This window comes from Otolemur garnettii, unplaced genomic scaffold (genome assembly GCF_000181295.1).
Source record: "Otolemur garnettii isolate 467f Iridium unplaced genomic scaffold, OtoGar3 scaffold00086, whole genome shotgun sequence".
Taxonomy (NCBI): domain Eukaryota; kingdom Metazoa; phylum Chordata; class Mammalia; order Primates; family Galagidae; genus Otolemur; species Otolemur garnettii.
Window position 1 is genome coordinate 8418651 of NW_003852481.1, and position 19749 is coordinate 8438399.

The 19749-nt window shown below is 45.2% G+C and overlaps 1 protein-coding gene and 1 non-coding gene across 2 annotated transcripts in view; one reads left to right on the top strand and one right to left on the bottom strand.

Annotated features, from left to right (window-relative positions):
- SIK3 (SIK family kinase 3) overlaps positions 1 to 19749 on the bottom strand; it is a 250085-nt gene that overhangs the window by 11362 nt on the left and 218974 nt on the right. The window contains exons 10-20 of the mRNA XM_023516064.1: positions 19670 to 19745; positions 18357 to 18510; positions 17909 to 18064; positions 14321 to 14391; positions 11995 to 12138; positions 7822 to 7972; positions 6965 to 7090; positions 6602 to 6687; positions 5669 to 5778; positions 4349 to 4682; positions 2851 to 3749 (exon numbers count right to left, since the gene is read on the bottom strand). Of these exons, the coding sequence (XP_023371832.1) occupies positions 2851 to 3749; positions 4349 to 4682; positions 5669 to 5778; positions 6602 to 6687; positions 6965 to 7090; positions 7822 to 7972; positions 11995 to 12138; positions 14321 to 14391; positions 17909 to 18064; positions 18357 to 18510; positions 19670 to 19745 (2307 nt within the window). The remainder of the gene's footprint in view (positions 1 to 2850; positions 3750 to 4348; positions 4683 to 5668; positions 5779 to 6601; positions 6688 to 6964; positions 7091 to 7821; positions 7973 to 11994; positions 12139 to 14320; positions 14392 to 17908; positions 18065 to 18356; positions 18511 to 19669; positions 19746 to 19749) is intronic.
- Positions 17435 to 17538, top strand: LOC111726929. Its single transcript, XR_002774591.1, has one exon. It is a non-coding gene; the product is annotated as a U6 spliceosomal RNA (small nuclear RNA).

Consider the following 19749-nt stretch of genomic DNA (forward strand, 5'->3'; position numbering starts at 1 on the left):
AAGGGAGACGCCCATCTCTACTAAGAATAGAAAAATCAGCCCAGCATGGTGGTGGGTGCCTGTAGTCCCAGCTACTCAGGAGGCTGAGGCAGGAAGATCACTTCAGCCCAGGAGTTTGAGGTTGCTGTGAGCAAGGCTGAGACCACAGGAGTCTAGCCAGGGGCAACAGAGTGAGACTCTGACTAAAAAAAAAAAAAAAAAAATAGAAGTAATCTCTCCCTCCTCTCCTGTCTCCCATAGCACTTGTACCAACAACATTCTGCCTACTGTGGGTACTAAACAGACCAGTAGCCTGCCAAAGGAGGGCTCCTCTGATGATCAGGGACAATGGTGAAATACATGCTCTCCACCTTTTTGTACACAAGAGACACACAGGAGGGAAAGTGAAGAGAAATTAGGAAAATACACATTTTTAAAATTTTTATTTATTTATTGTAGAGACCAGGTCTTGTTCTTGCTCAGGGTAGTCTTGAACTCCTTCTGGGTTCAAGCAATCCTCCTGCCTTGACCTCTCAAAGTGTTAGGATTATAGGTGCAAGCCACCACACCCAGTTGGAGAAAATTGTTTTTGCATAAAAATATTACAAAAAATATTTAAATCAGGCAGGGCACAGTGGCTCGCACCTATAATCCTAGCACTCTAGGAGGCCCAGGCAGGTGGATTGCTTTTGCTCATGAGTTGGAGACCAGCCTGAGCTGGTCCCCTGAGCAAGACCCCATCTCTAAAAACAGCTAGGCATTGTGGCAGGCGCCTATAGTCCGAGCTACTTGGGAGGCTAAAACAAGGAGATTGCTTGAGCCCATGAGTTTGAGGCTGCTGTGAACTATGATGCCACAGCACTCTACTGAGGGTGACAAAGTGAGACACTGTCTCAAAAAAAAAAAAAAATTAAATCCATAGCAATCTAGGGTTGGGGAAGGATGGAGGGTAAAGCACTGTCTGCTCCAGCTGGGTTCCTTCCCCAGTGCCTTGGACACCTAGGACAGGCTGAGTAAGAATCGCCAATATCAGGGAGCCAGTGTGAGCAACTTTCAGGTTCAGCTGCCACTTACTAGCTCTTGACCTTGGGCGCAAGTTATTAATCTCTGTGCCTCAGTTGTCTCTCTCGTTGGTAAATGGGGAGAGTAAGAGTCATTAGCTTACAGCGTTGTTCTGAGGGTTAATTTACAGATGAGTAGCATCTGGTGGCCGGCACACAGAGAGCACAGTAGAAATGTTAGCTCTTCTTTTTTATGCCAACTAAAGTACGAGTACGCTAATCTGCTGGAAACACGTTCACACAGGAATCTTTCCCAAGATCCCCAATGTCATCATCTCACCTTTGTTAGAATGCTCCTAACAACAGAAACTCTCAGGCTGCTGAGGCAGCCTGTTCTGGAAAGTTCTCATAAAGGTCTTCCACAGCAAGTTGAAATTTGCTGCCACTTCTATCCAGATCTTGGTTCTGCCCCATAACATGAATCCAGAAAGATTTAATCCCTTCTTCCATTCGACAGGGAGGACGCTCCTCTTAGTTTTTCCTTCTAACCCTAAACACCCCCAGTTCTGTCAACCGTCCCACAGATGCCCGGGCTCTGAAAGCTCCCACCCTACGTCCACCTAAGAACCCAGCAGGCACAGGTGAACACACATCTGACTGGGGCCGACTCGAAGCTGGATGACTCCCCTCTGTACAAAAGCCCAGGATTTAACTGGTGCTTTCTGCAACCATGTTTCTCGGCCCCATCACACCATAATGAGCACAACCTGAAGTCACTGAGTCTCTTTCACAGAAACCACTTTAGAGCAAGGCCTTCTGTACTGTTCTGGGCTGTGGAATCTGACTCCCCTCCGAGCTGAGCTTAGAGCGTTCACTTTCAAGGACAGGGCAGGAGATGCAGGTAGCTCCAGGGAGGGAAGGATGGAAGAAATGCTCAAATCATTTATGGATAAATTCACTTTTATTTCCTTGGAGGGCGATGGTAAAATGTGGTTAATCGTAAGATCTAGGATGATAGGATGGGAACCAGCCCTGCTTTTGTCTAGCATGTACGCTATAATGCTAATAGAACTACATTTTCTGAGCATAACTTAGAGAGAGTAATCTTGATCTCTTCCAGAATGAAAATCAGCATACTCATTTAATTATAAAGTGATACGAAACGAAATGACACGGGCCTCCTTATGATGCAGTCGTATTCTGTATTTAGTTCATTGGTGAAATGACCAGAATAATATTAATACTTCAAATTCATACATTTACACCATATACTTCAGATTATGAAGTGCTTCTCTCTCATAGAAACATTATTTGTAAACACAAACACATAGTAATCGTGTTGAAAACACATGTACATGTTTTACTATTCACAAACATTCTGCAAAGGACCATTATTCCTCCTATTCCATTTTCACAAATGAAGCAGATCTGAATTAGAGCGTTGAAGTGACAGGGTTATATTCACGAGAGAGGCAGGAGCAGAATTAAGGTTCTTTGACTCTTGCGGCAACACTATTTCTACTAAACCTTATTTGGCTAAATTTTTTTAAAAATTGCAGCTGTTAAAGTTAGGTATTTTGATGACAGTGAAGAATTTCCAGAACCCACAAAACCTTGGTATAAACAGGGAGAATCAATGACACACCTTATTGACTGGACTGGTGCTGTCACTAGCTCTTTACTCTGAAAACAAGACTCTTTGCCCACTAATACCCAGTTCCCACATGCTTTTTCCCCAAAAGAAAAGGTCCTAAAGGACTTTTTTTTTCTTAGGAACACAATGTACTAGCTGAAAAAAAAAAATAACATTACTGAGTCCACTGAATTAGGGCAGACGGGCGCAGGACTCTTACTCTGAGGAGACTCTTACCTCTGCTGGGCACCTTATTTCTACTGAATGCAGCAGCCGGCTGATGTCCGTAGGGATGTATCCCCAATTCCTGGGCATGACTCACAGTTCCTAGCAAAGATTCAGGGTCCCCAGGTCCACCAGTGCTCAAGAGCAGGGGGCTATCACGGCAAACTTTGGTCAGTGTACTTGAGCTCTTACTGTCTGGAAAGCCATCCTGGGCCCCCTCACGTGAGCAGTCCTCTTCCATACTCTCTGAATGCATCAGTGTCGGCTGATGAACGTACCCGTGGGTCGGGGTGGGGGAGGAAACCTGGGAGATACATTCTTGTGCCCTGATTTGTAGCAGATGCTGGGGGCTGGTGTGATGGTGGTGATACGAGTCAGCATTTTGATACGATAAAGCCTGGTGCTCTGTCATGCTCTGTCCCCCAAGACTGGGAGCCAGACTCCCCGCGTCCCCTTGGTTCATGTGCCTGAACAATTCTTGGTAATCGTGCTGCTGCTGTTGCTGTTGCTGCTGCTGCTGCTGGCGCTGTTGCTGCTGCCTTTTAATGAGTTGTGCAAACTCTGCTGGGGGCAGCCGAATGTCCGAATGGCCAGTGAGCGAATGCCGGGGAGACAGCAGTCCTTGAAGGATGTGAGGTACCTGCTGGTGTCTTGTGTAGTCTGGAGGCGTGGGGGACAGCAGGGCCTGCTGTAGTGCCGATGTGGTATAGTGTGACGGCTGCTGATGTGCACTGGGAGGGAAGGTGGGGAATTGGTCAAGTGGAGGGACTTTCAGGGCTTGGGTTGGAGGGAACCCCACTCCTGTTGAAGGGCTGTAGCTGCTGGGGGAACCCCGGGACTGGTCCAAAAACAGATGGGGGTGTAAATGCGCCTGGTCGTAGTTAGCAGGGGAGAACCGATTCACGTTCAAGCTGCAGACACAAAAGGGAGTGAGTAACAAGTGTGCTAGACTCCCCTGGGAATAGCTGCTACTCTTCCTCAGCAGGGATCACCCACTGGTCCAGAGAGCTGCAGTGCCACAGGGAAGAAAGGGATGTAGGCACTGGCCCTATTTATCCCCTTACTCAGGTGTCCAGTAATTTCCAAGGGCCTTAGGGCACTGTGTGCGTAACAGATCTAACTCTACCATGAAGGTAGCAACTTGGCCTATCTTAAAACATCAGTTGAGCTAAGAGGTGACAATCTCTTAGAAGAGTGACAGAGAGGGAAAGACAACTGAAACAATAGACACGGAGAACCGGCATTTTTAGATTCCTCTAACAGGCTGTTTTCTTCTTTGCAAGCAAATAGGAAGGTAGCTTTGCCATCGTCCTTCTCTGTCTCATTAGCATTTTAATCCTGGGTCAATAAATAGCTTACAGTACATCCCAAACCCATCATCCTGGTGAATTTTAGAAAGGGCAAAATACAGCATAGTCAGACCCATTCTCCTTCCCTCCTTCTCACCCTGCTAAGGGGCTTCCTCCCACCTGGATCACCTGGAGAGATGGCTGGGTGACGTCAGTCTTACCTGTGAGCCTCTGCACTGTCAGCGCTCAGCTGCTTGGACAAGGGCCGGTGCCCATAGCTGAAGGTGGCCATTAGGTTGGTACGGTGCTGCATCTGAATCGGACTGGCACTGGGGCTGATGGAGAGGCCCCGCCCAGTGGAGCCTGCGGAGGGCATGTTGCTGAGCATGTCAACAGGCTCTTGTACTTGAATGGTCACCTGCTGTGACTGGGTAGGCTGCTGCAGGCCCAAGCAGGTTAGTGCCACGCTGGGTGGAGGGGAGCAGTTTTCAGGCTGCTGATGGAAGATTGTGCTGCGGGAGGACAGGCCTTGAAACTGCGAAGGAGACGCAGCACCTGGAGAGAAAGGAACCTCAGAGTGACAAGTGCTCGGATTACCTATCAGCTGAAAGTACCGGGAGCCACTGAGGACACTCAAACCGGACATTAGCTAGAGCAGTGCTCTCAAACTTCAGTGTGTGTGAGACAAATCTGAAGAAACTGTTAAATAACATTCCTAGGCCCTACCCACAGAATTCTGATTTGGTAGATCAGGGTAAGTTCCTAAGAATCTGTATTTCTAATAAGCTCCCCTAAAAGCTGGTCCATGGCCTGTACCCTGGATAGCCTGGATCTAGGCTGTGCTTCTCAAACGGGAATGTGCACCCAAAAGGCCTGGAGATCTGGTGAAAACACAGATTCTGCTTTAGCAATGGGACTGAGAGTTGACTTTTCCTGCCAGTGTTGTTGAGTAGAGGACCCTACTTTGAGTAGAAAGGGTCTAGAAGCCAATTCAAACTCTTGTCAAGGATGCCTGGGAAACTGACGAGGGATCTGGCTTGGCTGGTGTTACTCAACAGATGCTCAGAGTGCTGGCTGCTGACAACTTGTACCAGTCACAGTTACTCATCTATCCATAAGAGAGGGTCCCACAGGTGTGGTGGACAGTCAAATGGAGGCATAACAATTCAGAAGGTTCTGGCAGCAGCTTTCTATTTGGTTGAGCTAAAGGGGGGTTTGTTAAAAATATTAATAGTTGACCTTAATTAAGAACTGTTTTGTGCCAGAGATGATTCCAAGTGCTTTACATATATGAATCTGTACCATTATTATCATCATTTTACACTGGAGAAAGCTGAGGTCTACAGAAGTCAGAGGTACCTTACCCAGGGTTTCACAGCTAAGAAACTGGCAGAACCCAGGTTTCAAAGAAAGGCAGTCTGGCTCTAGAGCCCACATCCCCGAATACGATGTTATTCTGCCTTTCAAATGGTTCATGGTGCTCGAGACTAAGCACCCTTGTCACTGTGTGGCTTGTGCTGGACGTGAACCTCTCCACTCACCGTGAGACTGGATCATGGCACTGGTCATGGGGGGAGGACTATTACTGGGTTGCCTGAAGAGATGGTTGTTGGGGTGGTTGGGGGGTGGGCTTGAAGGCTGAATCCTTAACCTTAAAAGTAACAAAACAGATAAGGAAACTTCTTGAGGTGACAGTACAATCCGGAGTTAAGTTATGGCTACACAATACGATAGGTAGAGACTATTTTTTTTAATTTGATAAGCTGCCATTCTAAAAAAACATACAATATAAGCCATTCACCATAGTCTCTTTCTCTCTCTCACATATATGAGACCATATAATGTCATCTCTGCCCTGATCATGAAACCCTGATCCTTTCCATCTCATATATATAAAATTATTATCTTTTTTTTAATTGAGACAGGGTCTCACCCTACTGCCCAGGCTAGACTGCAGATCATAACTCACTGCAACTTCAGACTTCAAGGCTTAAATGATCCTCCTGCCTCAGCCTTCCAAGTAGCAGGGACCACAGATGCATAGTAACATGGTCAGCTATTTTTATATATTTTATAGAGAAAACATCTTGCTGTGTTGCTCAAGTTGGTCTCAAACTACTGGCCTCCTGCCCTGGCCTCCAAAGTGTGGGACTACAGATGTGAGCCACTGTACCTGGCCTCCACATCCTGTCTGACCAGACTTCCCAGCCAAAGAGGCAGAGTTCACTGTGGGCCTGTGCCCAGCCTCCTCTATGAGATACCTGATTATTTTTCTCATGGGGCTAAGAAAATGAAGTGGCCCAGAAAGTCAGGATTTTAGGAAGGCTCCTGGAATTTAAACCGGCTTCTCTGCTTTTCAAATGGATTCTTGTAAGATGAATGCTAAAGTCAGTTAATAGTTCCCATATGAGTTAGGCCAAGGACGCCACGCTATAGAGACAGTGGCTCAGGTATAACACAAAATGATTCGTTACCTCTGGAGCTGGTGGGTAAGAAGGGTTGGCTGATTTTCACAAGCCGTCTGAAGAGGTGGAGAAGGCTGAGGAGGACAGATAGAATCCTAAAACATAGATGGGGGAAAGGAAAAAAAAAATCACTGTCAGCTTAAAGCTTACTCTGAGCTATTCTCAGGAAGGGAAGGAACAGAAAGAACTATCTCTGTCCGATTTATGCTTCTGTTGTTTACCAAAAGGTCTGATTACCTTCACTGAAACATGTCAACCATACACAAATCTCAATTCCACTTTGCCCTGAGTGGTCTCCTCCACAGTGCACAGGCATTTCAGCCTGAAAGCAAACTCCAAACAGGTTGGAGAAAGCAAAGAGTGACGGCCTACTTGAATTTGTTGCTGGAGAATTTGATGGTGCTGCTCCTGCTGGTATAGCATATGCTGCTGCTGGGTCTTCTCCAGGGTTCTCTCATCGATCTGCCCCCCGTACATCTTCTGCAGCTGCTCACACTCCTGAAGGGAAAGCAGTTAACACAGATGGGACGCAGCCAGGTCCGCCCCACGCAGGGAGCACAGCAGGTGCAGATCTGCCCCAAGGTCTCGTGGGCAGAAAACGCCATGAGAGAAGAACAGTGTCCTTGATGAGCAATTAGACCATTTAGAGAGGTATCTGTGTACTAAATATATTCACACTCTGCTCTAAACGAATGGAAAACACCAAAGATGGCCTGTGTATGAGGCAAAGTGTCCACTGTGAAATCCTGTACAAAGCACATGCCACTTGAAGATGGGTCATCAGAAAGGCAGAAAGGAAACTTGTCCTTTAGAGAAGCCTGGAGGTATGTTTCCTTCCTCTGGGAGTGCCACTCCCTACCAACCGGAGAATACAGCAAGTGGTAACAATGTAGGACCAGCTCCAACAAGACCCAGGGCCCGAAACCACGAGGGCCGGGGTTGCTTAGAAGAAACTTCCTGGTGCTTCCCACGGAAACCCAAGCCTAGAAAATTTTTTTTCCAATAAACTACAGACAGGAGAATAATTTAGTCCTTTCATGGGGGGAAGCCAGTTTGCTCCTGGAGAGCTGAACATAAGAAGGAAAGAATGTTAGAAAGCTCTACTGTTTCAGCCTATGAAACTGCAGTGTAGCTGATGTGAAGGGGTGGAGTGTTTGCCACCCCAGTCCTCCTGTAATACTGTCTCTGTGACCCACGCTTCTCCAGAGGCCTGCCATCTCATCCATTACCTGCTGCAACTGTTTGATGCTGCTGTTGTTGCCCATTTTTTCCAGGTGAGCTTTGAAGGCCTGGATGCTTGCAGCCCCATCTGAGAACCGGCGCACGGGGGAGAAACGCTCCGTAGGGAGGTGCAGGGTGTTGGAGTCCTTGTAGGTAGAGCTGAATACACGGGAAGAGAAGGTTAGGGGCTGGGACTCAGGGGGTGTGACCAAATCACACAGGGACTGCTGTTCCAGACGAACACAGAGACGGCTGGCTGTACGTGTAGCTCTGCATATTATGTCACTTCCATGCCACTTCCAGAAGCCGGTCATTCCCTAGCCTGCTTTCTTTTAGAGGGCTCCAAGTGTACAGCTTCCATCTCCACTTACCTTCGGCTGGCTTACTTTCCAAGCCCGGTGAGCTCCTGGGATCAAATACATCCAGTGTTTATAAATGTACTAGGCCAGGGAGAAAAGCTTCTCAATATCCCCCGGGCCAGGCTGTACAGAAACTCTTGCTTTTATAATCGTGTCTCTAGCCAGTGCCTTTAGAAACCTAAAATTCACTGTTTGACCCAAAGTTTGCCCTGAGCAGTAATCTCTGTATGACCAGAGAGAAACTATAGGCAGCACAAGTTCTGTGCTAAAAAATGGAGGGTAGAGGGTAGGGTGAGGAGGAATACGGGGAACTTCTGATCCCAGGATGCAGACAGCACATTCTTAAGGAATGTGGGCCTTCAGATCTTAGGTGCCTGCTCAACACAAATAAGGTTACCTACTGTGACGATTAACTTCTCAGAGCAACAGTACCACCCAACCTCCTAAAGAAAGAAGAATCATGTGGATTACCTTTAAAGACCCCCGCCCCCACTACTCAATCAGAACTCAGCTAGTCTCTTACAGAACGAAAGGAAGAACAAGCTATTGATAAATAATAAGCAAGACAGCATCAAGGTTAGAAGCTAACAGCTTTGCTTGTGATGTAATCAGAAAGAGATGTTTATAGGTTGAGGTAAGCAGATAAAGGACTGCCAAAGCAGCATTCCAACAGCTGATGGGAAGGATCAGGGTTTCATGACCAGGGCAGAGATGACATGACATTGCACTCTGGGTGAAATGATGAACCACCTTGCCAGTGATTCATGTTGTGCCGAAGCAGAACAGGGTGGCTAAGGAAGCAGCTTAAGGAGCGACTTTAAATACAAATGCAGACAGGGAGAGACTAGGAGGAATCTGATGGCTGTGCAGAGCTGTCAAGGAGAGTCCCGGCAGCAGGTGAGAGCCTGTGAGCGTCTCCTTGCTAATGATGACTTCTGCTTCAGACCCTACCTAAAGCTTGGCACAGTAATGAGCACAAAGCACAAATGATTTGGTGGGGGGCACAATCCAAAAACAGTGATCACGAAAGCTGCATTCAGGAGCCCTTCCTAAAAACTTCTCATTTCTGTTTTGACTTCAGATATTTGAGATAAAGCAAGCAAGCACTATTTTCCCCTAAAATTGGATTCCTGTATTTTCAATATCTTCTGATAATGGACACATTTCTGATTCAGAAAGCTGTGTTCTTCAAGCAGTCAGCACAGTCTTTCTGCACAAAAATCATTCTCTCCCATCAGAGCAATAATCCCCCATCCGGGTATTTCATGACTTTTTTAGAAGCTCAGGTTGTTAAGTAGGCTGATATGCAGGTCAGTCCAGCACAGTGACTGTAGAGGAACACTTCTGATAGTAATGATAGTGTTATTGCAAGCAATTGTTCTTGGTTTTAGTTTTTTATTAGCGAACACGTTCAAACTCAAGACAGCCTTATATTAAGCTGATACTCCCACACTATACTCTTCAAACAGGGGCTTGAGTCCTCACCACAAGATAAAATTCATCTTGTAAGTTTTTTTCTTTTTTGAGACAGAGTCTCAAGCTGTCGCCTTCAGTAGAGTGCCATGGCATCACAGCTCACAGCAACCTCAAACCCTTGGGCTTGAGCGATTCCCTTGCCTCAGCCTCCCAAGTAGCTGGGACTACAGGTGCCTGCCACAACGCCTGGCTATTTTTTGATTGCAGTTGTCACTGTTTTTAGCAGGTCCCGGCCGGGCTTGAACCCACGAGCCTCGGTGTATGTGGCTGGCGCCCTACTCATTGAGCTACGGGTGCCGAGCCATCTTGTGGGGTTTTCTCTTTTGTTATATTTTTAAAATATTTTTATATTTAAATTTACATACTTCCAGGAATGAAAAGACCTTTTTCTGTCTCCATGATGTGTTTCATCTCGTATACATCAGAAGAACAGATATTATGCTGTTCTTTAATTATCTCCTCCAGAAAATGAAAGGAATTCAATAACCTATCCAAGCTACCCATTTTCCATGTTTTATGGCCTTGGAAAGCTTCTCTCTTCCCCTAAAGACTGATTTTAATGTCCTGTGTTGCATATTTTTTGCCATCAAGACGTGCTGAATTTGCACAAATGTCCCAACTTACACAACTGCCATTCATAAACCATTCATTTTCTTCAAATTTAAACTGGCTTGGCCATAGGAAACCCTCAAAACATTCCATTAAACACAAAAACAGACAGCAGACATACTTTCGGTAGTCAAGGCTTTGGCAATGACTGTAGGAAGGGTAGGTATCGCGCAGATGGAGCTGTGGGCTAGGGTGGTCTTCCCTGAGTAACAAACATCAATGGGATATAGGGTCTGTGGTAAAGGCTGACTCTGGAGGTGTGCTGATCTTCTGTCTCCCTGAGAACACCTCCTGAGGAATACCTAGAATTAAACAAGGACACCCAAAGGACTTAAGCTCAACAACAGACACTGACAAGGGCTGAAGAATTAAGCGTCAGGCCGTGGAGGAAAGAAAAGATGAAGAAAAGGAGAAATGAAGGAATAAAGGGCCTGTTAGGGACAAGGGCAGAGATCAAAATTACGGGAAATCTCAGGAAATCCACAGGGCGGGAAGGCAGCTCTCTAATCAGAACTCAAGATGCTCTGTGATGTGTGCTAACCATACAGGTCCTCAGAGATTTTCGTTACAAAAAGATTTTCTGTGCTATCAGATTTTTATTTGAGAATCATCGTTCTTCCTACTCCTGGTAGATCATTTTTACTAAACTATTCACAGTTATAAAAGTTTATCTTCCTTCTTTCAGAGTTCCAGCGTGGCACTAATTATTTCTAGGTCTGCTCATAGTTCACCTGTCTCTGCTGATTACATCACTGCCAAGTGAGTAACCAGCTGCAATAAAAAAAACTGTATCAGGCTTGCGGGTCTGAGCTGGCTGTAAGATTTCCTAACATACACATAAACCTAATTTCCTTGGAATCCGGCTGCTTGCCAGCCTTCCTAAGTAAGACTGTCCTCCCAGAAAGACTGAAATAAAATAAGCTTTAGTAATTGCTGGTAGCTTTAAAAATGTGGCCCATGAGCTTAGGGACAGCTTCAGAATGGAGACAACTAAGATTTTTAGTCATCAAGGTATCCCCAGAAGATAATCATCTTCTTAATCTTGCAAAGTGCCATTCCCTCCCTCCCTCCCTCCTTCCAGGCTGACTTGGATTCAGTGAAGTTTTCCTGGTCAGGAAGGTTAAGCTTGGTTTTATTTCTTCAAGAGAATGAATTATAAATGGAACACAGGCCTAGAAAAAAGATTCTGCCATCAGCATGTTAAAAGGACGACTTCTCAAGCATGTCACTCAAGAGGATGCAGCATCTCTGCTCTACCACTCATAAAGGGATGTTCCTTCCTCCATAGCCAAGTTTGTTGTTCACTGGTAACATGACACAGAATGATCGTTTTTTTGAAGGTGGTACATTATTAAAGGTCAAGTTTATTGGTATGGCTACAAATCCTATTTCAGGTTGGCCTTCTGAGAGTTTTGCTTGCCTGCAGTTTTCAAGTTCAATTTTATCTATGAGTCAACATCTGGAAACATGGAAATCAACTGCAGACAAGAGACAGGTCTACAGGTAACGGGAAAGAGGAATCTCATATTGCTGTATCTCATATTGCTGTAGTGCTCAGCAGAAAACCTTGTCCTGGGCGTTGCTTAGTGCAAGGAGCTGAGAAGAGCGGAGTTCAGGATGACAGCTGGCCTCTTCTACTTAAAGCCGTGATGCTAGTCACCATCTCTGTGAGACTAGTCAGAAGGGTGCCTGCTCAGTAAGCCTCAAGGAGCTCACCTAGCTCATGTGGCTACTCACCGATGCTGATCAGGTACCAGGTGAGGAGGCCAGACCCGGGAACGGAAAGGCTGCTGTCCTAGCTGCCGCTGTAGGTCCGGTGGAATCTCAGCTGTAGGGTTGGTCATGGCCAGTGTATGTCTTTTGGACCTATTAGCCAAGTACCTGCAACAAGCAGGAGCACATTTCATAGTAAAAAAGACAGACAGGAATATTCCTCTGCAAGAAGCATTAGAAGTTAATCCAAAGCATTCAATGAGATAGTGCCAGAGCTTCAGAAGGGCTCGATGGCAGAGAGATCCCTGACTGGATGGAAGGGAAACGTGTCTCTCTGGCCAACAAAAGTTGGCTGAACACTGACGTAGATAAATTTGAACCTAAGAGCAGCCACCGAAGAGAAGAGAGAAAGCAGATCTAGCTCACAAAACGGATCACCTTACACTTCATTCCCTCCAACAGAAGAATTTCTTTTCTACACGTTAATTTTGTTCTTTGTTTCCCTCCAAAATTCCAAATTACAAGTCAGAGGAAATGAGCCCTAATGGCCATTCCTAAAGATGAGCCATGGGAGATACATTCCGAAGGGCTCCACGTGTGTCTCCTGGTCCCACAGGCCCCCAGTTTAAAACTCTCCTTACTAGAGGTCACACAAAATAGATCCTTCCATCTGGGGTAAGCGAATTCCACAACCACCCCTGCCCTTGTGCTTGCTGACTATCATTCAATCATCAAGAAGGAAAAACCGATGTTTCCCCCAGGGAACCAACATTCTGTAAAGGATGAAGAAATAAAACTACATGAAATGTTTAGAATTATTTAAAGGTGGAAAAAAAGACAAGGCAAGAAAACAGAAAAGTTTCAACAGCCGAAGTGTTCACAAGCAGATGGCTTTCATTCTGAGATCTCTCAGACCCACCGCTTAGTGGACACCATTACTAAGGTCTCAGTCCCCTCATCTGAGGGATGACTTCCTTCACCACTGCTCTTCTTCTTGGGCATGAATAAAAGAGCCATCACTCCTTTCTATTCCATCACAAGTGATGGGCATTATACCCTTAAAGTGTTACTCTAAAGAAGAAAGAAGGACAAGCTGGAGAAGTAAAGAAGACCAAGGTAGGAAGACAGTCAATTTCCTGATCTCTCATTTCTTCATGACCCAGTAGGGCCCATCTACAACCTTCCATACTCTGTCATCAGCCAACTATGGAAACAAAAGCATCAAGGAAAAAAAAGTTGCCACAATTTTCCTTCCTCTGGCTAAACTGGCCCACCCACCAACACCCCTAGTCATCAGAGTTTTCTTTTCACATTGGACCAGCACAACAATTCCCTTACAGAGCTACTGGGGGCAGGAAGCAGAGTACTGACCAGCAACCACCAGGTTCTTAAAAAATGGTCTCATTTCATTTTTAACTACTTGCCCATGTAAGCTAAAATCAGTTAATATACTATAGAGTAACTGGTGGTCATAAACTTACCAAAAAGTAACCCAGTAGTGGTTTCACATCCATTTCATAAAGACACCCAAAGTTTCCCCAAGAGCCCATGAAAACCATTTTATTTCAATTTCCCTCAAAGGAAAAACATATAATCTTGAAGAACACCTGTATTTCTGGGAAAACACATGCTGGGTTCTGGTCAAACCCCTCCCCCAGAAAATAAGAAAGACAACTCCCACAAGGGGGCATGCATGGAGCGAGGACCAGGGCCAATGGGGCGGAGGCCAAAGGAACAGTACAGCACGCCTCACGGTCATTGCCGTTCTCTGGGAGTTAGGCACCTCTCAACAAGGCTTTGCAAACAACGGATATTTGCATTTGTCCCTGGCCCAAATCCCATATTCTTTTTTTCAATATCTCTTTGTTGGTACAGGGGGGTAGAAGCAGCACACAGCAAACAGTACAAGAGGTATTCATTCTCCTGGAAAGGAAGAGTCCATGCCAGAGGTCCATGGCCAGACTCGCTAGGATCACTGTCATCCCAATCGCCAATTCCTTTTCAGTAAACAGTTCTTGGCAGGAAGGAGCAGGCTTTGCGCCTTGTGAATACTATCAGAGTTGCAATATGAAGGCAGGGGGCAAGGAAGAAAGGAGGGAGGAGAGAAAAAGTTCTTATGGTTATTGCTGTCACTTAGGGGATTTCCAGTGGCGCTTACAGAAATGAAATTTTCTGGGTAGTCTTCTGTTACTTCCATGTGGGGAGGAACATGCCATCTGGCTTGAGCAAAGAGACCACACAAATGATGAAGCGGCACTGTACCACCTCCTTGGGCAGAGGTGACCTTTCGTTGGTTGCAGGGGGAGCCTGCCCAAGGACGTTCTGCAAGCACTGCCAGATGTCACATTACCTCTGCACAGCTTCCTGATCTGGCTCCCCATCTGAGCTCTCCTCGTCCACAGGGGTAACTGCTGGCACTGCCTGGAGAGAGACAGGAAGGAAAAGCTCAAGGTGGCGGCTTAGTCTCTGACGTCTCTTAGTCTAGTAACTGGACTCGGGTAGAACTTTGTTAACTTTCTTATTTACAAAACTTTCCTAGGACTCCTGAGTTATAGAGAACTTCTATATATGCGCTTTTTGTTTTTAACCTTGCTAAAGGTATTTCTTCCCTAATTCATGTTCATTCATCCATTTATTCATCCAACAAATACGTTACGGGATAAAATGTAAACTTGGAGGTGCAGAACTTGTACTCATTTTAGACTCTAGTAGAGGATACGGGGAAGTAATTACAAAATAGCACGACGAAGTCCTCTACTAAGGGAGCTTCGGAATTAAGGAAAGCATCTGGAGGAGGTAACAAGTAACCTGGGGCAGGAAGCGTACACAGGCGCTAGCCAGGCAAAGAGAGAAAGGGGTCGGAGGTTTCTAGGCTAAGAGAAAAGAGAAGGCCAGCAGGTGTCTGAGGATCTGAAAATACAGTAGAATACTGTTTACCTGGAATGTCTAGGAACTGACCTGTTGCTTCATATTAATGTTCTTTCCAGAGTTTAAATGCCTTAATTCCAGACAAGCATGATGCATTTTTGAAAATAAATTTTTATACATAACATATAACTGTGTAGCTGCAATTTAATGCTTTAAGATAATCGTCACCTACCAAAACATGTAAGTGACATGAGAGCCATCACAACGCATGCATCAGGACTGTTGTGACTGTCCCATCTGCATGAGGACCGCGGTGCTGTGCATCCAGCTACTGACAAGCTGGTGGCTCACACAATCTCTGTGCCTCAAGCACTAGAACAAATATCACACCTCAAATGCTATAAAAGAACATTTGTTAAAATGGATAATTACAAAGCAAAAAGCCTTTTGGAAAAATTCCACTGTTTGAATGCTGCTGTGGTTTCTAGATCCTTTGCTACAGTTCTCCAAGGGTGGAGTGGACAAGGTTAGGCAGTAGAAGTGGCTGTAGCTGGGGCAGGGGAGGAAGGCTGTGGCCAGTTATAAATGGCCTGGAATAACACACTACCAAGTTTATTTTGAGCAAGGGCAGTAGTGAATCACTAAAGGATTTTAAGCAGGAGCATGATCTTGTAAGATTTATATTGGAGAAAGGTAGTTCACTGTAGCTGAGGCATGAAAGGACCAGTGGCAGAGCCCAGGAGGCAAGACTGGAAGCCAGTTAGTAGCCCACTGTGTTGACCTAGGCAACAAGTGACAGTGACGTGAGTTAAGGAAAAGGCTGTGGAGGAAAAAAAGAGATTTAATTCACAGGCATTGGATAAGTCTCCTGGTATGGTGAAGAAGGAGAGGGAAGAATTAAAGATAAAATCCACATTCCTTGCGTGTGTAACGGTTAATGACGGTGCCATTTGCTGTCACCTAAAGGGAGGAACAAACAGGCTTCACGGAGTGATGACAAATTCATTTGGGACATGTTGAATTAAATCCTGAATACTTGTGAGATAGACCAAATTTATCCAGTGTAGAACCCAGAAGGATGTTCTGGGCTAGAGAATTAGATGGTAACTGAAATTATGGGAGTGCCAAGCTATCCAGAGAGAGTAAAGTAGCTGGGAACAGGCCTAAGAGAAAACCCTGGCAAAAAGGAAATTGGAAAAGAGAGACAGGAGGAGTACAAAGAGGATGGGATGCCACAGAAGCTGAGAAAAAATAATTAGAGGGAAAAAATGGTCAACAGTGACTAACACAGTTGGGACATCCAAAAAGATAACAAGTGTCCACTGGATTTATCAACAAGAATTTGTTAGTGACCTTGACAAAAACAGTTACAGTAGACACAGTTAAGTGAACCTACCTCCTATCAAACCTGTTCAGGACCCTTCAAAACGTGTACTGATCTTGCCCATCCCAACACCTCTGTCACCTAATAGTCCACGTTATTAACTCTGGCATTTAATCTCATAGGATTACGCAGACAATCCTGTCAACAATGCCAAGAGGCACGATGTACAAAGCCTTTGTTTTCCAGACAGCAATGTTAACTAAAAGGGTGGCCCATGGATCCCTGCCAGTCCACAAACTGTTTTGTTACCAAGCCATGATAAGGTAAGTACAGAAATCAATAGTAGGCTTTTAGAAACATTTATAGCAATTTAACAGAGTAATTTTGTCTGTTGAACTGACTAAAATTAGCCTTGTGTTTTCCATGTTGCAAAAATTTTATTTTTCTAATGATTCACTTTTAGATGCTTTACAAAGGATTATATCCATAATGAATTGAAAGGGGATGGAGAAAGTCCTCAGAGAAGCACTGCCTTAAAATATAAGGGCTATGCAGTTAGTACCCAATCTTCTGGTACTGGGAGATTGAATGAATGAATGAATGAATGAACAAATGAATTACCTATGACAGAAAAATAACCAGAAACAAAACAGAGCCATGGGAAGAAAAAAAACCTGGGACTCAGCACCCATAGCACTGTGGTTTTGGTGCCAGCTACATACACTGAAGCAGGTGGGTTTGAACCCGACCGGGGCAGCTGAACAACAACGACAACTGCAACAAAAAATAGCTGGGTGTTATGGCGGGCGCCTGTAGTCCCAGCTACTGGGGAGGCTGAGGCAAGAGAATCGCTTAAGCCCAAGAGTTGGAGGTTGCTGTGAGCTGTGACGCCACAGCGCTCTACCAAGGGCAACATAGTGAGACTCTCCAAAAAAAAAAGAAATCTTTGAATGTGACTGTCATGCAAAGAAAATGAAACTGACATTAACTGACTAGGCCGGAGAGTGTGAAAGCCATTTAATCAAGTGGTCCAGGTTGTACCAAAAATGAGAGATTCTATTTATCAAAGGCGAGTTGGTGAGAAACAGTTTTGCAAAGCAGTCTAGAAAGTAATTCATTCCAGAGAACACTGTTCAATTCAACCTCTGGCAGGAAAGTTATCTACGAGAAGGCTCTGTGTTGGGACACTGCTACTTTCCTGGAGCTGGCGCGAATGCAGGTGTATTTAATGAGGGTACCCATTAAGTGGCTTGCTGAGAAAAAGGCTCCAGGGTGCCTTTGTCAGCACATATACTAAAATTGCAATGATACAGAGAAGATTGGCGTGGTCCCTACGTAAGGACGCCATGCAAATTCGTGAAGCATTCTGTATTTTTAGGGTTCATGGCACACCTCCTGGGTGCTGGACACAACTACAAAAGGGATCTTAGCTAACAAATGCAAACATTATAACCTAATCATTTATACTTGCATATTAATCTGAAATAAAAAAAAGAAAGAAAGAAAGAAAAGGCTCTCCAGGAGTAGGGTTTGGCATATAAATTATCTGGTTAAGTAGGTAAGTTAACCAAAAATAAAGTCTAGAAAAGTCTACTTAGCTTAAGGAAAATGAGACTACATTGAGCATCGCAAATGTGGAGAAAGAAGAAATTTAGACATTTAGTTAGGACCTGGATTCCCAACACCCTGTGTTCACAACCTCTATCAAAAACCTCTAAGTATATTTGGCTCCGTGCTACTACTCACTGGTGTCATGGTGACAAGTGGGGAGGGTCCCCGTGGGCGCTTCAGTAGCTGCTGGGCATGCAGCTGGATGTTGGCTCCTCCATCTGATGCCCTCCGGCCGAGGGGGCCCATTCCATTGAGTAGCTGCAGGGTAGGCGGCTGTAGTAGAGACTGCTCCTGCCAGGATTAGAATGGGAAGGACAGACAGGTGAGACTGGGGGAAGTGTGAAGGGAAAGAGCAATAACTCAATCTACTGAAATTAGAGGATCCACTGACTGTGATGTAGAGTACAGAAATCTTCCCTCTCACCTGAGCTGCTGCTTTGCAAGAGAAATCATGCTATTCTATAAGGAAACCCTTAAATCCTGAGAAAGGGCCCTCAAAGGAAGCTCAGGAGCTCCTCAGAGCCTCTCAAAGGAAGCTTAAGTTTGCTTCTTCTGGAGCAAGCCCTCTCCCACAGCCAGGTACCTTGTACTCAAGCTGCCCTGTTGGTTGCAAATTTTGCATGGGCAACAGGTTGTGCATGAAGTTCATGTTAGGGGCCACCTGGAGGAATGGAGCCTGCGGGTTGACTCCAGGAAAGCCAGGTAGGAGCTTCTGCAGGTCTTCCATGACTTCCGTGCTGATAGGAAACAAGAAGACAGAGAAGTTTGGTTAATAGTCTTACTCTGAAGTGCTTATATCCCCAAACTGATGGCATTGCCACATTCAGTACAATTCTTTTTATTTTTCAACTTTCTGAAATTTGTATTTCTTTCTCCAATCCTAAAATAAAGCAGAAGCCTAACGTGTGGAATTTGACTCTCTCCCATTTCACTGCGAAGGACCGGGGATCACTATTGTTCACTGGCCAGTCAAGTAAAACCAACAGCTTTAAACCAAGATGAAATACTGGCCCCAGTCCAGTTCAGGTTTCCAAAGCCGGAGGTGAACAGCAAGTTTCGAGAGAAAATGGGCCATCCACTAAAACAATGGCTGCCTGAAGTAGCGACTGATTCACCAAGGAAAGAATGCAATTACTCTTATCAGCGCTGATAGGATAGATAAGGACTGGAGGTACAGGGCTGTCAGGCTACGACAGTAGGTTTTACAGAATACTTTAAAATAAGAGATCTTTCCACTAACAGAGACACTCAGGACTCTACCCCTTTGCAGCCGAAACAATCTATGGCGCTAGAACATTCTCCTGCTGCCTATTTGATGGTAGGCTGAGAACAAGAAACATACAACATGCAAATCAGCAGGCATGGAGTCTTTTCTGGAAATTCACTGAGAGAAAAGTGACATTTATAAGAAAACAAGCTTTGCCCCTAGTTGAACTCTCCTAAGAATTCTTGCTACAACTTTCTCTTCCCTACTCAGCAAAGAAAATATCCAGAAAAGAGGCAAGCCTATTTTTAATGCTGTCAGTCATCAACTACAGAATAAAAATGGAGTGAACTGGCATTCAGTCCATTTCCCCAAGGTGAAGACATCAGGAAACATCATCCCAGACTGTTTTGGGAAAAGACGTTGGAAATTTGGTGTGACTGTGGATTTTGGACTTTTGTTCACAAAATTTTATTTGTCCACATATATGCATGGCATCCTATCAGTTGTCAGCTTGTCTTGGCCGCTGGGTTAGATCTCGTCTGGGAGACACAACGAGGCAGGAAACACGTGCAGTGGTAGGAAGTGAAAGTTAGGTGGCAATTTTTAATAAATCTCTTTTCTCTCAGTGAATTTCCAAAAAGAGGACTCCGTGCCCGGATGTTAATCGGGGCTGCGGAGCAGATACTCACCGTGGGTCAGCCACACCCACTGTGTGCCTCCTCATTGACAAATAGCGGACCAGCGCTTCAGGGGAAGGCTCTTCTCCTTC